We start from the raw sequence: 13,462 nt of genomic DNA on the forward strand, positions 1-13,462 counted from the left end.
TTTAAGGACAGATATCACCTTCCAAAAATGTCCGGAAAATAGTAATTTGTATTGACTAACGTCCTGTCAGTATTCAGAAGGTGTCAGTTAATGTCCATACTCACGACAAACACTAGGTCATATATCCCCGTCACTACAGACACACATTTGGGGAAATGACTGGTTCACACGAATATGTTATACATGGCGTTTCATTGAAACCTTTACTGGAGTATGATATATAAACTATTGTCGTGCATTAAGGTCCGAGGCTTTCGTGATGGCTAACAAACAACTATAACTACAAATCAAATTTACATACAGATTTTACTGTACGTTATTACTTCTTGTGTTTCATAAGATGCCCTAGAAATGTTGTACCGCAACGCTAAATTACAACGAAATGACCTAGAAAGTTCACATCAAGAAAGAAATATTCCACGAATATTTAGTGACATACAATTCCTTTTGATGTTTCAGCGCTCAATTAAATGCACATGTAAACGAAAAGCCCATTCAGATATCAGTATAATTGACCGTGAGAGATGTTATACCAGATTTTGTTTTTATTGAATCACAATATTCTTTTTAGCACGTCAGCTTTTGAAGCAGGTCAACAATTTCATTTTAACACTCAAACTAAAACTCAATACATACATGTTTTCGTTCGATACTTGTGTAGATTTTGAACACGCAAACTCTTCATCACGTGATGAAAATCCTTGTCGAATACAATAGAATTTAATTTTGTGTGCGTGAGGCCAACGTTGCTTTTTGATTTTACGACACCTCGATTTTTCTTCGTTCCCTATGTCGACACGACAAAGAGAGAATGCACTTTTATAAACCTGAATCGGTGCGTTGTGGCCAATGCCTGAATCATTTATTGCTATTGTTACTAATTATCTGATAAAAATGGTCATCTGAAATATATCAATCAGACTATAAATTGCAACATAACATATTATTATATACGAAATAAGACTATTTTGATTTTTACATCAACGGAAATTGATAAAGACATGAACTTTCACCTGAGACTGAAACTGCATGACAAAACATATTACTGTATAACGGTATAAAAATTATATTGTTGTTATGGAATATTCATAGTTCTATAAATAGCAGTGACAATAAGTAACCGGTTCTTGTTTTACGCCTCCATATTTTTATAAAATAAACCGAACCTAGAGAGTGGATGAAAACGCGTGCGTAGGCGAGACGTTCCAGGATATGAGACATAAAACAAACAAAGTGCCCATGACAACTAATCCAACATGCCAACATCATCCTAATCCTCTGGTTTATACCGCAGGTATGCAGGATACACTATGTTGATCAAGAAGTACTATTAATTGGACGTAAAAAGACGTAAAAGTACCGTGTACATGTGTACTTAAAACCATATGTTTGATATTTATATGAAGCCTATATTAAATTATTTGGTGAAATCTTCATTCCATGTATAAACCGGTTTGTTGTGCTTATATTATATACATAGTCTAGTTTCACGAAAAACCTTGTTAATAGAGCTGTTCCCCAATGTCAACATTTAGAGTTATCGCCCGCGTTTCACCGCTAGATGCCACTACGTTAATGCATACTTTATTCTAGTAAGAATTATTGAAATACTAATTACTATAAAGTGCTACTATCGATTTTCCCTTATACCTTCCTTTTATTGCGGCTGTGGAGTTTGATATAATCACCAAACCCCTGAATGTTTTTCATTGTTTGTAGTATCAGTTAACAATTTTGGTACCAAATTTAACGTTATTGTTGTGTAATATAGCGCTATCTTATGTAATCATATTTGATGACGTCACAAAGTCTGTGACGTCATAATGTTTGTGGTCAGATTAAACGCTGAAACGGAGCTAGCATAGCGTTGTTGTTTCCCTAATTTACATAACATAATTGGTGCCGTGACTAGTTAAATTGGCAACATTCATCCCGATACCTAAAATACTTAAGATGTTGTTAAACGATTGATTTATGAAAAGACACGTTTTATCTTTAATTAAGTTAGTCTGTTTTTGTACAAAAAAAATTACAAATACGTGAAAATGCGAAATAAATTAAGCATTAGCACTGTTCTGTGGTAAAACGTAGACTTTATTTATTTTACAACAATTGCGAAACAACTTATTTACTGCTCTGTGGTGACGTGTCTGGAGTAGAGTTGTTATTGGAATCATTTTTATACAACTTCCCATCTCCTAATCTATAAAAATAAGCATAACTGAAGCCCCATTGAGGTAGTTACACAATAAAAGCCAGGACAAGATTATTGCTTTGGGTTATATAATATCCCGCATATCAATAAAAATGTCGGAGTGTTTACAGAAGATCAGTCGTACAGAGCTCCCTTGTCTTGGCGGTTTGTGTTTCTCGGGAAGCTTAGAACGGTGGTGTCCTTGAACAAGACAACGTACCCTAGTTGCTCCCGTACCTTTCTCAGTGAGGTAACGACCTTCTACTAAAAGGAAACCCCGTCTTAAAATGACCCTGGCTGTTCACTGGGCGATTAGCCCAACAAGCGACCCCTATATGTGACGCTTACTCGCAATAGCGGATTATTAATCATCTTATTATATGCTTCAGCGCTGAGCAAATGGTTTGGAAAGAAACCACACTGTACTTTTATACATCAACAAACTTTCCAGTGTAAATTATCCAACCGTCTCACAGGATTTTATATTTACATGAAAGCAATGATTAATTTGATTATTTTAAAAAGCTACGGCTATGTATCGCAGATTGTGTGTAATTCGCTATTACTTGAGTCTTAGTTGTGGTTGAATCTGAAAAAAACGCATATCGTGACGCTTACACATCCGGACGTCCTGGTCCTATATTCCCATTGTATTTTTACAAGGTTATCCTTGCAAATCTATATTCTGCTCATATTTTGTCCTCGATTCACTGAATTTGAATGTTGATTATGGTTTCGTTATTATGTCGGTAATCTCGGAAATTGATTACAATGAATAGTCTACATTTTTTTTTTGTCAATGGAAAGTTACTGAGAGATACAGCGATATGTACGATATCCAGATGTAGAATACTGTAATTCAGTTCTTTATTATTTATGATACATGCAATCGACCCATAAAGTCATGCTTATGTCAATATTTGATCAAATAACATATAGCTTAAAAGCAATAGAGAGAAGAAACGGCATAATAAAAACCTCGTCACTCTCATATTGATAATGTACTTCAAAACAATTGAGAAAACCTAGCTTACAACAGAACAATAGTTCATAAAATACCAAGGACGATCAGCCTTGGGCTACAGACTACTTAGCGACCATAGAAGGTGGGGGATATGTTACTTTAAACAATGTGCAGAGAAATTAACTGAAATTCCCAAGTAAGAAATTTCATGGATATCTAAAATAAATACATACATTCCTTATATGTACTTATTCTTGGTTTCCTGAACAGGGACATACTAGAACAATAATTCTAAAAATCGAGTAGATGACGGATTTACGCGAACGACATATCAAGCTAACAATGCTTTAACCAATGAGATCCCAGGAAGCAATCTCTAACAACATTAACGGTTAAAGTAGAATTTTTATTAGCTGTTATGAATTAATTGTTAGGTGTAATATAACAGGATGCTGCTGTTTATAATTGTCAACATTCGGAGTCATACCGACTATTTATAGGGTAAACAACGGATTGCCTAATGTCGAGCAAAGACATCCGGGTAGTGGAATGTGATATTTTTCACATTAGTATATGTATTTTATCATCCTTAAATTTACTTCCGGAATTCGGATTTAAATAAGTAGAACCTCGTTATCACAAAGTCAGTGGGGTCATGAAATATCTTAAATCCAGAATATTCGAGATGACAGAGTTTATTTCAATATATGTTTATATATAAGCATAGTCTAGGAGATTGAGATGACAATGATTTCAATTTAGATTTAACGTTTACATTTCCATTGGATGACATGAGTGAAAAGAACTAGATGATTTCTTTCTTTTTTTTATCTTTAACAATAAGAAAGTTTATCTTATAAAAATATTTTAACTAATATATAGCTTGTAAACACAGATATAAATCACAAAGAATATACAATGGCTGAGATAGACACGACAATCTGTGTTTATCTAACTTCTATACAGAATACATTACAATGTTTACGTCGAGACATGTGCTAATGGGCAATATGGCCCACAGTTAATAAAGAAATTTGAAATTGAAAAAAATCTTATTTTCGAAGCCAATAAGATCCTGGCTATATGTACAAACTCTGAACTCGTTCTCCACTTTGTAATTTCTATCGCTGTTCACGTATATTACGACTTTGTATATTATAACATGTGCTAATGGGCAATATGGCCCACAGTTAATAAAGAAATTGAAATTGAAATTGAGAAGATATCAGATCAACAATGAACAGTGAATGCTGAATCATTATGATTTAAATAAAACCTCACTGTGTAATTTACCGAACAATATTCTATTATCGTGTAACAAGTCCAAAACAACACGACAGGAAGTAAATATGAAAATGTTCATTATCAAAAAGATAATTGTAATGTGTCATGCTTGAGTGAATCTACCCGGAAAAATCAACACTAGATCAATGAATTGAAATGTCGCGGAAGGATAAAATCTTCATTAAAATACATTATGATGATAAGTAGTCACTAGGGATATAACCATGCATGATTAATTATCACGTGTCATCAGTTACCATGCATGATTGGTTACCGTGCGTTGTAGGTGATAAAATGTCTTATTGAGATATACTCTCCAAACACCAAATCACCATGGAACGCTTGGAAATGTTTTCTGACTCACCTTCTCAAATTTATACAAGAGATTTCTTAAAAAAAAAAGATAATCGGCATAGTTTTAATGTTTGTGGTTATAATGTAAACTGCTGGTGAAATAAATTAACGAACTAATGCGTTTCAGCACGGATAACAAAATTATATCAGTTTGAATCATTTTTGGTGATAATAAGACTGCATTTGAATCAGGAATATCATTTTATTAATGTCTCATTTGAAAAGATACATCCACTTATTCAGCTTGCATTCAATCTTAAATTTGTTTCGTTTTTAACTGCATATCTGCATTTATCATTTACTGCTACATTGACCAATCACATACTTCATCCTGACCAGTAACGCCACCTGTCGCGCAATATCAGGGCCAAAAGAATATTATACGACTATGCCGAAAAAATTAATAACTAACGCGGAAGGATCATAATCAATTAAAACCATGACATTATTTTTTTTTGATGAATTAAATATGGGTTTAAAGGGTAAACGGAGTGTTAAAAGGACTAACCCTTTTTATTAGAGAAGATAGTAATATACGTATATATGTATATAAATATATCGGTCAATGGTGTCAGAAAACAACACATTAAGAGATTGTAACAAAGTGAAGAAACGTCATGAAAAATACGGTTGACCTAACAACAATGCTGTTCTGAATACAGACAGACATGTATCTATGTTGGAAGGTAGATTCCCCATGTTGCAACGTTCTTTCTAAAATTACAAATGGGCAAATGGAAACCATGACCAAAAGCATACCAACTGTGATATGAAATTTAATTACATCTTGTAAACTGAAAGTAGGCAATTCAGTTGCCAGTGTTGATGAAAAGACGTAGCGAGGTGAATAATTACCGAGATACGATACACATTGGCCGGGGCCATTATGAGACTCCATGGGACAGATAGATGGGACAGGTGTCAAGTTCAATTCGTATGTCTACCTATTCTATACATAGTCCACGTTATATATGATACAGCAGTAGTAACGACCTTATGGTTCTAAGTTGGTATTGTAATGTTAAATGGAATGTGTCGAAATCCGTAATGATATAGCCAAAGTATGAATGACGAGGACAAATTCACCCTGACAGTATTTGTGTGAAGCAGTGTTCATTACCTTTCTGAAGAATGGATGTTTTTTTAACTCTCATCACTGAAATTTGGTAACAATACCGGATGTAGGAGAATAAGACCATGATCTCCGGAAGAGAAAGCGTCTTCTGCTTCCTCGCCAACACGCGCTATACAAATTTAGGTCAAATCCCGGTTAAGCCATAATGTCTCCAACGAGAGATTGGGGAATGACAACGGAACCACTAGGCATATCAATAAACATATTAAATGATAACGAAAATGTCCATTCCCCAGCAATATATATGCATATGGTCGTTTCAAACATAAAAGTCTCCATTATTGTTTTGTATTAACTACCGGTTCATTCTTTGGCAACACTTAATCTTCACCTAGATTTTCAAAGCTCGTGACATTACAGCGCTTACCCTTGAGTGACACCTGGTTCCGTGTTACTTGCACACTTCCAAAGGAGATGTCAATGCTTAACTTTTCATTAATACATATTTTGCCTCCGTTGGGTGGAATCCGAGACAGGCTTGGATTACGGATTCGTCTATACTTCAGCATTCACAAGAGAACAAATAATAATTTATTCTGATTTGTTTAGATAGCTCCTGAATGGGTTCTTAAATCATTGTGCATGACTCATGGAACCACTTCTCCTGTATTACGGTATCCTGTTTAAAGCTAACGGCCTCCCAGCCACTCAACAATTGCCTGTGTGTGGTGTATTAAATCTATCGCGTACATATAAGATTTCTCTCTGGCAGCTCTTTCAAAGGAAAGTGAGATGCAATGGATATGTGTTCTAATAAATCTGCATATATATATATTTGTTCGTGCGTGCGTGCGTGCGTGCGTGTGTGCGCGTGTGTGTGTGTATTCATTTGTGAAATCTGTATAAGAAATCTTATGTTAAAGCCTGTGGTGTTATACTAGTCCTGCTTTGAATTACCTTGAATCAATTATTGAAGTAAAGTTCAAAATATAGGTCAATATACCCTAAGTTTAGACTGTGTCGTAACGATAAATATGCATTTACCGCAAACATGTTGATCATTTTAACAATTTAATTCAGCAAATAACTTTTTTACAACTACGAATTATATTTGTTAAGAAATAAAAAATAAACATTCTTATTCCTATTCCCTACACTGCCTGATAGAGTGTTTGCCTTGAACTGTTCACACAAGAAAACACAAAGTAGAGATCTCTGATTACAATCTCACAGAGTTCCCATATTTGAACATTGTCGTCGGTGGTACACTGGTTTTAAAGGTGGCACTACTTGGCATCTGTTAGGCTACTTGGCTACCTTCTTGTAAATATTGAAGATAATGTAGGCGGTCGAACCTGTTAAAATGTTTCACAGACATCAACTTTTTGGGTATTTAAAGGTATATTCAGATTAAAATGAAAAATATATATTTGTAACGTGTTAGCGATTATTCCAGAGATTTTATATAAAATGTAATTATACTATATCAGAGAAGAAAAGGGTCTTTGAAAACAAGAACTAAATTGCGGAAAGCTAACAAGACACCGACTAACCTATAAAGTTATCCCTAGGTAGATCCCGAAAAGGTATCTAAGAATTATACATCTCGAATTTCACAACCTAGGATCATTGGGTTTTACAATAGTACCCTCCAAAAAAATTTACTCATATTTAAAAAAAAAAAAAACAAGTAATAATCGGTGGTCACATGGAGCTTACTCTGTTCCTGGTTGTGTCAAGATAAATTTCAATGGCTAGACTAGGTATGTGAAATACATGATATACACCATTATCAACCTACTGTTAAAATGATTTAAATGTCTAATTTAGTGATTGTATGATACTTTACCCATATACATTTAGATTTCGTCTTACTACTCCGTATGGTTAATCCTGAAATCGAGTGTCGGGATTATTATTTAAGGAGACTAACGCTAAGCATATTCGAATCAATACAATTTATACTTTTTTTCATACTTGAAAGCATATTTTATTGTTTCGGCTTACAATAAGACAAATATTACATTCTGAAGGTTTACAACAAGACATAAACTAAATATATCATGGACATGGTATAATCAAAATAACAATTTAGCTTTGTGGCACAAACTATTGCGTATAACGGCGAATTTTGTATAGCTTATCAAGTTTCTCCGGCTACCAACGTTGGAACAGATCTATATATAGAAAATGTGGGACTGATAGGCTTGTTGTTATACAGAGGATGTAATGTAGCACTTGTTATGCAAACACTATACCCAAGTTGATAAAACACACTCTGCAATCTAATTCATTATCTGAATATAAGTTACATCACATGTATACAGACGCAGGTTTGGATTCCTGGTCTCGTTCCACATGAGTGACCTGGCATAATATGAAGTATAAAAAAGATGTTCGGAGTATACAAGACATTATCTCTACCTGATTACTATTACATCTTAGTATTTTAATAAAGACAAGTAAATGGAGCTGTGCGGAATCTCAATCAAAATACAACCCAATAAAATAGCAAATTCTCTTAAATCAGACACGTAAAGAAATTTCTCTGTTTATGGGTTTTATTCAGATGTAACAGACTATGACATGGTCACAATTTAACAGGTTGCTCCACTTAATATAACATATATTGTACTTTAAAAGAATTAACCCAAACGGGTAGTGTGTTAATTTTATATATTGTCAGTAGGTTGGTAGGTTTTACATACATATTTCTCGCCAATTATGTATAGAAGACGGATTATAAGTTTTAAACTTTTGTATGATCCCATTTGTAGATTTCAAATAAAATATGTTTAAATCAAAACCAATTATTTAAAACATCTTAATGCTATTTTAAGAAAATCGCAGGTCAACGATAGTTTGGTGTTTTTTTTCATTTAAAAACATACGACTTTTATTTTGGATAGTTAAGAGGGATATGCATCAAATGAGAAAAGTTTCTAACAGTTTCATGCTAAAAAAATCTACCCAAATGGACAGTATTCATCTTAAAGATATGTGTCGACATAATGTGTCAATGATTTCTCCGGTGATATTTCTAATACGTTAATAGTCAATTTGGGTGATGCATAACTACACCGAGGCCTTCATTATCCCCCAACTAGGTAATGGCTAGCATGACATGACAATAACACGTGTTATACATACAACCACTTATTAATAATGCGCGGCGCCAGTCTGAGAAATTTCTTAATTCAGTAAATCTGGCTGTGGAAAGAGTTGTTAGAAATTACCTGTTAAACTGATTTAATGATAGCCGATTTTATTTCACCCGAAACAAACCTTATTTTAAAAGACTTGTTTTAAGCTTGTTTTATAGTTGACAGTGTACATATTTTCAGATGATTATAGTCGTTATGATATATTGAATATTTAAGAAGTTCTCAGCAATACCGGGTAGATAAAAAACAAACACAAAATACTGACATGCAAACAAAAGGAAAATATAAACCAGACCTATTGTCTGATATACTACGGTAAGGTGTATAGAACAATAGGTATTGTAACTAGCATTACTTACAAGTATACGCAGAAAGCCAGTGCTATCCCAACAGTTATCCAAGGTGGCAGAACGAAGACCATTATTACAGGTATGTCAACATTAACCAGACAGTTAAGGAAGAATAAACCACCTGTAAAACCTCCCCACAGGTGTATAGCGAATATGTCACACACAGGTACTCACACATATATATAAATACAAAGGGTTATCCAGAATTACCCAACAACCAATGAGAAAGCTCAGCTGAAAATAGCTCTGACCCGACCAGTCCCCTGGCGTTCATTACCATAATCTGTGATATGTGTGAAATCTGTGAAGGGATTCCCCTTGGGGTAGACCTGGATTATACTAGCATTGTTTGTCCTTTCTACGGAGATTTGTCGTTTACTGTTTAGTTAAAGATTTCAAATGTCAGAATCAGTAAATTCCATTTCCGAATGGAAAACTTTTGTTACATTTATTTTTATTATCATTGTAAATTATGTACTGTATGTAGAAATCATGTATCTTGAATCAACCTGTGTTGTGAACTTAGATGTCAAGGAATCTGTATACTATTTCGTCGTAAAGGCTTCAGATTACGATCATCTATCACCAGTTCATACATAACTTCAACCGACTACATCACTCTTGGGGCTAATTTCCCAGCATCTTGTTCTAAAACCGCTCATACGATGATGGTGACGTCATGACCAAAGAATTGCGTAACGACTTTATTGAATTGTATAGTTTAATGTCACTCAGGTGTGCACTACGTTTTATATTTACGTGAATTACATTGGTGGTGAGTGGAAGAGCCCATGTACTTAGGGGAGGTTGTTACATCAGAACACCTATTAAGTGTTTCTAGGTTCCTTTCCACGTGGTCTAAAAGGCAAAATAACCAAGAACAACAAAACAAACGTTTCTTTTGTTAGTTTGTTTGGTTTATTGCCTCATGAACATACAAGGTCACTTTAAGGCTGTGTCTCCTTGTAGCAGTTGGTGGCTACCTCACAGGACAACACACGAGACGCTGGTCGCATGTCATCAAGATAAATTAAGATAGTCTTGTAGTCAACAACTACTAAAAGGAGACCCCACTTCAAAATGACCCTGGCTGTTAACGGGATGATAAACCAAGCACTGATATGGTTATCTTATAGATATAAATTAAATACAAGTAATGTAAGGTTTTCGAACAGAGAACCGCGGCAGAGACAAGAAAAATACAGGACATATTTAAGGAGCAAGGAAAACATCGAGCTTGATATACTTTGCTAACGTTATATGGTGTTGGTTTTGACTTCCACATTATTTAACAGAAATAATGTTGGTTCAGATGGATGAATAATATTTCGACAATCTCTTGTGTAACCTTATAGGAAGATAAACAAAAAATAAAGATTTAAAACAACTCAATTGGAAAGTATTTCTATATTATGGCATAAATCCCAATCCTATTAAGTATACTGACACATTGAACATACGGCTGGTAACCTATGTGTGCACATGCTGATGTTGAAATTTATTTTAAATACTCATTAGAGTATAAAAACGCAGACATTTATGCTGTTATAGCAGTAGTATTCACGTATAGAGATTATGATATCTCTGAATGTACATCTAAATTAATTCGTAATTAGGACAAAATTAAACATTAATGGACGAAGATCTTATTTCATCAGGCCATAATCACACTTCAAATTTAAAAAAAAAAAATACGTAATCAAATGCAAATTAACAAACTGATATGGCGGTGTGAACTTACCTGACATATTTAAGTAAGGAAAAATGTCACAGCAACTGTTCTGTGAACGAAATTCTTCGGTGATTTTGTGTTTACAGATGAGAACAAAAGATTCGTTAAGTTCCATTCATTGTCTGCTGATACGTAGAAAGCTACATACCTGGGCGGCGACATCAAATCTGTTCCTGACATTTCATATCCTTCTTTTGTTGTCTACAGATACGTAAAAATCTACTCATCTGAGCGGTGATATTCAATACTTCTCCGTCACCAGAGAAGCGCATTGACCCTCACAGTGCTTCGAGCTTCAAACCTTTGTATCCACAAGCTATCATTTCCCAACAAAGTCCCGCATCTTTAAATCTATACAAATATGTGAGGTTTGTGCTTGTGTTCTCAACTTGTACTAGATAATGGGTTCATAGGATGATCTGGAACGCAGCAAATCACGAGATTCATGCAGTTTAATAGCAATATACGTGTTCATAGTAACATCTAGTTTTCCTGAGATGTTGCTACTGTCAATGACTCTACTGTTACGTGATTCTATACATTAGATATATATTAAACTACATTGACATCGCTGATATTTATTTAATGATGCACAGCTTCGTTTATTTACTCTTCCCATTTCTGTTGTTGTTTAGCCAATCTTAAACTCAGCTATATTAGCTTGATTGAAATGTACGATTAATGTATATTTCAAATTCCCGTGTGTGTATTAAACAGTAGTTTGGAAATCGCTCAATTGTTTGTTTGTTGTGTTTATCAGCTAATACTTTTTTTAAGTAGCAAGAATCATTTCACTATCCAGAGCATTTCACAGGGTATAGTGTACTAGTTCAAGGTCTTGATATTCAAACGAATATAAAAGTATAAAAACGTTAGAATACTCATAATGTAAACTGTTATTAGTAATATATATGGAACGCCGAATTAACATATATTCAATTAATTGAAGATAGGTTTAATTCAATTAAAGATATGTTTAATTCAATTAGAGATAGGTTCAATTCAAATAGAGATAGGTTCAATTCAATTAGAGATACCATAAATATAAGCCGTAATACTGCTGTGTAGAACAGAATAATATGTTGAATAAGATCAGTTGTGAAATGTGCCAAGTCTAACAACAAATTGAAACGTAAAGTGTTTAGGTATTGAATCTATAGTTGAAATAATAAAACATCACACGAAAATTTAACGTTAGGCATATTGTTTAACGTACTGTAATATAAAAACAGCAAAGAATACCGACATGATAACAAAACCATACTTCGATCTCAAAATCGATAAAAATGAACAAAAATGAAATTTCGTATGTGGACCCTTGAAAACGCACGAAGAGAATAGGACCAGATGTTCCGGAAGAGTAAGCGATTCTGCCATACAAATCCAGGTCATATCCTGGTTACGTCACATTCTCAAGAAGAGAACTAGGATGGTGACAACGACCCAATAAACGGACCAACTTTTCATATCGCATAAATAAATATAACATTTCCAAATACGGTCATGGTGCCGACCATAACACTTTCCTGTGGTTTTCATCAACCATCATCTCTCGGCATTTCTCGAAACCTTGTGTTGTTAATTGTTCTGCCAGTAGTCAACATCTATGTCACGGAAATCGTGATAATCAAGTCCTTGATATCAAATCAACCGGTATACATGTTAACACCATAGGAAACTTTAGTTGCATTAGTTCTTAATTATCAACAAACGATAAAGGAACTATCATCGTTTTTAATGTAAGTTGTAATGCTAAATAGTGTTTTTAAAAATATAAAACAGGTTAAATGTTGTTTATTTATCTGGTCGTGATTTTTTTTAATAAATAACCCCTTTAATATGCAATATGAATGACTGGCTTTTAATAGGACGTTAAACAAAATCAAACCATTTTATATGTAATGATATTGATGATAACAGTACTATGCATTTTCAAAGATAAAAAGACAGAATACTTTTAGTAAATTAATAAATTTTCAAAATCCAGTGATCTGCGTGCTCATTTCATTTTACTTCGAGCTATTGTGTGTTAATCTGAGAAATTGAATCAATGTTACTCTTATCGATTGTCATTTAAATCTTTTGGGCGGGGATTACATTAAAATGCCAAGCTAAGTTAATGAAATAAAAATATGTAGATATGTAAATATTCAACTAACACCCAAGTCACAAACAGTTCTATAAATATTAGTGAAATATCTGGTAAAACCATAAATAAACACGTATTCATACTGTTTATACATCGGTGTTTACAAGGGACATAATCTACCTGGCACTTCATAAAACCCAATTCCTATTTATGCAATACCTGTAATTGTATTCCATTTCCCAAATCCATGACCGCA

General features: G+C 33.9%; 1 protein-coding gene across 1 annotated transcript in view; it reads right to left on the reverse strand.

Annotated features, from left to right (window-relative positions):
• Positions 1-9,532, reverse strand: part of LOC117335747 (cytochrome P450 3A24-like) — a 30,590-nt gene extending 21,058 nt beyond the window's left edge. Inside the window, exon 1 of the mRNA XM_033895924.1 lies at positions 9,395-9,532. Coding sequence (XP_033751815.1) covers positions 9,395-9,456 — 62 coding nt within the window. The 5' untranslated portion in view covers positions 9,457-9,532. The remainder of the gene's footprint in view (positions 1-9,394) is intronic.
• Between the last annotated feature and the right edge of the window lie 3,930 nt (positions 9,533-13,462).

This window comes from Pecten maximus, chromosome 10 (genome assembly GCF_902652985.1).
Source record: "Pecten maximus chromosome 10, xPecMax1.1, whole genome shotgun sequence".
Classification (NCBI taxonomy): Eukaryota; Metazoa; Mollusca; class Bivalvia; order Pectinida; family Pectinidae; genus Pecten; species Pecten maximus.